The sequence below is a fragment of the Acanthisitta chloris genome, unplaced genomic scaffold (assembly GCF_000695815.1).
Source record: "Acanthisitta chloris isolate BGI_N310 unplaced genomic scaffold, ASM69581v1 scaffold12145, whole genome shotgun sequence".
In the NCBI taxonomy this organism is placed as follows: domain Eukaryota; kingdom Metazoa; phylum Chordata; class Aves; order Passeriformes; family Acanthisittidae; genus Acanthisitta; species Acanthisitta chloris.
In genome coordinates this window covers 8,110-13,086 of record NW_008674373.1, presented here as the reverse complement: position 1 = coordinate 13,086, position 4,977 = coordinate 8,110, and the positions used below count along the sequence as shown (strand labels likewise).

Sequence of the window (4,977 nt, the reverse complement as noted above, 5' to 3'; positions counted from 1 at the left end):
CATCTCCAGCAGAGCAGGGCCCATCACGCGTAACGGTTCCTTGGGAAGACAAACACCATCACTCCAGATGTTCCCCCTTCCTCCTTCTTCCTCCCACCTTATATACTGAGCATGATGTCCTATGGTATGGAATATCCCTTTGGTCAGTTTGGGTCACCTGTCCCAGCTGTGTCTCCTCCCAATCTCCCATGCATCCCCAACATCCTTGCCAGTGTGGCAGTACAGAAAGCAGCAAAGGCCTTGGCTCTGTGTGAGCTCTGCTCAGCAATAACAAAAACATCTCTGCATTATCAACTCTGTGTTCTGCACAAAACCCAAACATAGCCTCATACTAGCCACTGTGAAGAAAGTTAACTCTACTTCAGCACAAACCAGCACATGTGCTCATCTCATGAAATGAGAGTCTTATTTCCACCAGCTTCCTTGGAGCCGTGAGTTTGTTTTCAAAGCAACTATTCTAATTGGGTAATTTAGAGAGGCATGAGCAGAGCTTACCCTCTTCAGGTCTTCTTTCTTTATCTTTAAAAACATGTCTAGAAGAAATATCATATGAAATAAAAATCTTCAGGAATGAGAAAAGACTTTATAGAAGCTTTGTACTGACTTCATTTAATGCAAGGGCTTTGTGGATTATTTTTTTCCTCGTTGTTTGTACATAGCAATGTTAAGTGAAAAATGAACAAACATTCATGGAAATACTGTAATACTGGAAGCCGAGGCATTTCCTGAAGTGTGGGTTAAATTGTTCTGAGGCAACTCTTCCTTAAGCCAGGAAATGCAGATCTTCCTGTGAAATAGTTTCCACAGCAGGTTTCTCCAACCTGCCAGGTGGAGACTGTGCTGTCATTTTAGACACCCAGCAATTGCTGTTGGAGCTGTGGCTGCTGAGGGCAGACCACGAATGACCAGGGACATGCCAATCAGCAAACGTGGGAAACCATCAGAATACACTGATACGAGTTTCAGCCAGTCCAAGCTGAAGTTCAGAGAAATGCTTGCATGTAGCATATGAATAATGAAGATAATCTGTTGAAAAGAAATGTTTCACACAAATTACTTTTTTCGTCTGCTAAGTTCTTCTGTGGAGGGGAATGTAAGTGTTGAATTGTGACATTAATTTTGAATTCTGTTTCTCTTTCTTGTTTGTGATTTGCAGTGTGTGCTGTACTTGTGGGCCTTGAAAATCCTTTACCCCAAAACACTGTTTTTACTTCGTGGGAATCATGAATGTAGACATTTAACAGAGTATTTCACATTTAAGCAAGAATGTAAGTCTGACTTAAGTTTCTCTGCTTAACTGCTTTTTCAACAACTTAATTTGTTATTTTGTGAGTATTTGGTACTGGTTCACCATCAGTAATTTTTAATGTACTTTTCATATTAACTATAATAAATTTTAAATTGTAATCACTTTCCCTGAGAAGACAGTCTTCTCTCTGGGGTGTGAAAAGGAAGGATTTAGACCTCTCACAGCAGGTAGTTTGCACCCTCTGTGCAAACTTGGGGGTGACACTTGGTGCTGCAGGTATCAAGACACTTCAGCTTGCCAGCCTGGCCTGGGAAGCATCCTGGGGCTGCTGTGGGGCCAGCTGGGCCTGGATGCTCTCAGTAAACCTGTGCTGCTGCTGTGTTTTGCAGCAGCTCTGAGTTTGCTGCCCTGTGCAGCAACCTGTTGAGAAAAACCCACCAGCATGCCAGACTTGGCACCCCTGCTACAGGTCCGTGGTTGCTAGTGAAGGAGGCAGCATCTCATTGGGCCTCATCTGCAGCAGAAGGAAAACGCAAGGAATTTTTGTTTTTCCTTTAAACATAGCATTTTCACATTTACTCTGTACGTTGGCTTAAACTTTTTGACATGCTTGTTTTATATGTATTCCTTTCTGTGTTGCAAGAAATGATACAGTGACACATAAAAGCTCATTAGATGCAGACCTTCACCTGCACAATAAAGCTTTTCTTTTTTCCTGTGGTTCTGTAAGCTGAAGCTATTGCCATAAGTCTGTGTTTCCTTTTTAGCATCAGGGTTAAAGGAAATGTTCATTGGTTCAAAGGCTTCATGGTTTACTGAGTTTAATATGCTTATTGGTAAATTAACATTTCAGCTTCATTGTGCCACCTCATTCATTTAATAATTGCATTTCTGTATGCAATTAATTATAAGGGACTGTGCTAAAGTTTTGGCTATTTCATAGGGAGTATATTGAGTGATAATGCAGTAGATGCTAACCATTCAGCAGATGTTTTAAGGGTTGCGGTACAGATTTCATGGCAGACTATATTGGTATATTAAGTTGTTTGTTTACAGCTTTTTTTGAAAAATTATAATAAACTTAGCAGAACTTTTAATAATTTCACCTCAGAATATGAAGAATTTTTCCATGAAGCAAACTTTGGGTACAGTCCTTACTGCAAGGTAGAGTAGTGAGAGCAAGACTGAGATATTAATCATATTCTTTTTTTCCTCTTAAGTATTGATGGCTCTTTCTGATACCATCTTAATTTTCAAAGGTAAAATCAAATATTCAGAACGTGTATATGATGCCTGCATGGATGCCTTCGACTGCCTTCCCTTGGCTGCTCTGATGAACCAACAATTCCTGTGTGTACATGGTGGCTTGTCTCCAGAGATCAACACCTTAGATGACATCAGAAAAGTAAGTCTTTTAAGTGTTACCTATTAGCACAGTGTAAGCTCACTGTCTGATGATTCCTCATGCCTTATTGGGCATTCTGCACTCTCTTGGGGAAGATAGAAACATGGCTCTAGAAAAAGCCCACAATGCTTAAAACATAGAACAAAGAAGTGTCATATGATTGCAATTAATATAGTCAGTATTTTTTTACAAATAGTCAAGAGCTTCATTCTCAATAGGTCCTGCCATGTTTTTAATAGTTCTGCACTTGAGTGCCTAGCAAATTGTCTCAGTGAGGTTTAGTAAGTTCATGCTTGTGTGTACTCTTCTGTTCTGAGAAGTTTCTCAGAAGTCTCATGAAAGTTCAGAGCGCGATATGAAAGTTCCTTCACGTAATCCACTGTTGTTGCATGTTTCAAGGCTTAATTTTTTCAGCTGCTTTGTAGAAGAGATCTCAGTTGATATTTCCAAAAGGAGATATTTAAATCATTCATTCTTAATTTTTCCAGCAGAAAAAAAAAAGAAGTCTTGTTTCCTGTTTGCAGTTTGAGCCTTGCAAACATGGATAAATACTTCAAATTAACATTTAAGTTACTGAAAGGTAATTTATATTCTGAGCTTAATTTGTAGTCTACTAAGAAATTAACATGGTTTAAATAAAACCAAACTTGAGCCAGTGATTACATGTTTTGATTAAAAAGCAATTAGTCTAAGATATTAACTGCACTTAAAAAAATTTACTGAATGTAAAGTTTTGCTTCTGACTTAAACATTCTCTATCTCAGTAAACAAAAATACTCTCTGCCTAAAAATTAGCTGGCTGTGCAGCAACATAATGGCAGAGTGAAGGTGTTTGGCTATCAGAGTCTAGATTAGGTTTGTTAAGATTTTCACCTTCCCCCTGCCCAGCCCAGCAGGTTTGTTCATCTTTGGCAATCAGCCGAAATTGTGCTTGCATATTTATGAATTTTTATTTCATTTCAATGAATTGTAATTGCATAAGGATTAATTGGAGAGGGCTGAAATAAATTAGAAGTGTAGGTATTCTGTGAGTATTTCAAGATGAGAACACAAAAGTAAAATTGTAGATGTCTCTTATTTATTAAAACTTCTTAACTGAGTGTTGGAAATATGTAAACCTAAGTTTTTCTCTTTGAAATATTTTCTTGAGCTGGGGAAGGTCTGTTAGATGTGCTACTGAATCATTACTTGATCTTTCTGGTCAGAGTAGAGAATGTTCTGGACTGCAAGCCTTATTCATACACCCATCTTAACAGTGGGATTCTTACATGAAAGAGTTCTTGCATATAACAAGTGGTGGTTTTATATTAAAGCATTCTTGCAGGAGAATACTGATTTTTATTATTTCCCTATTTTTCTCTGCTTCATCTTATTTGCAGCATGATTCTATATCATTTAAAGTTTTAAATACCCATGGTCAGGCCACAATGAGGAGTTTTTAGCTGCTTAATTAGGGTTTAGGTTATGAGAGCAGCAAGAGTGTTATGGCAAGATGGTGTAATGCAGAGACATTGTCTTGTTTAAATACAATGGGAACTTGCTTTGAAGTAACTGTTATTTCTTGAGGTGCCTCACTCATATAAATTGAGTGCTATAAGGTTTGAAAAAAAACACAGAATACAGAAATACTATCTTCACTCTTTTCCACTGCAATGCTTGCAAAACCCAGTAGAAAACAGGAGAGAAAAGGCATACAAAAATTCATGTAGGATGGTAATCCACGTTATCTCTTAATCTTCAGTTATATCTGTTCCTGCTCCTCCTTGTCAGTGTGCACAAGGAATGTGTTGCTGTTATTCACAATCCGTCGCTTTAAAGCTGAAAAACAGATTGCTTTGTGTTTCGTTTGGCTGCCCGTGGAATGAAAAATAGTAACTTGGCTTCAATGTTTCTGTGATACATAGTTGAAAGAAGTTAGTATTTCTTTGTCTCCTATTTTCCTTAGTTAGATCGATTCAAGGAACCACCTGCATATGGACCTATGTGTGACATCCTGTGGTCAGACCCGTTGGAGGACTTCGGAAACGAGAAGACTCAGGAACACTTTACTCACAACACAGTTAGGGGGTGCTCGTACTTCTACAGGTGATTACTACTACTTTTAATGCGTTTCTGTAGGTGGACTTGTTCTGGTTTTACAGTATAAATGTTTGCTTGAACTTCATGGCACTACTGAGACAATTAGGCCATGTTTTTCTGCAGGCTTGCCTTGTTTTCTGATAACTCATGCTTGCTTCAGTTGCATCTCTTTCTTTAAGCTACAACTGGGAAACTCTAGATGACTTAATTTTATTCACCAAAGCCTCTGTACTTTGCTTTTTAT

The 4,977-nt window shown here is 38.3% G+C and overlaps 1 protein-coding gene across 1 annotated transcript in view; it reads left to right on the top strand.

Annotated features, from left to right (window-relative positions):
- LOC103802795 (serine/threonine-protein phosphatase 2B catalytic subunit alpha isoform-like) overlaps positions 1-4,739 on the top strand; it is a gene marked incomplete at its 3' end in the record, with an annotated part of 66,387 nt that extends 61,648 nt beyond the window's left edge. Inside the window, exons 4-6 of the mRNA XM_009075318.1 lie at positions 1,157-1,268; positions 2,509-2,654; positions 4,600-4,739. Of these exons, the coding sequence (XP_009073566.1) occupies positions 1,157-1,268; positions 2,509-2,654; positions 4,600-4,739 (398 nt within the window). The remainder of the gene's footprint in view (positions 1-1,156; positions 1,269-2,508; positions 2,655-4,599) is intronic.
- Between the last annotated feature and the right edge of the window lie 238 nt (positions 4,740-4,977).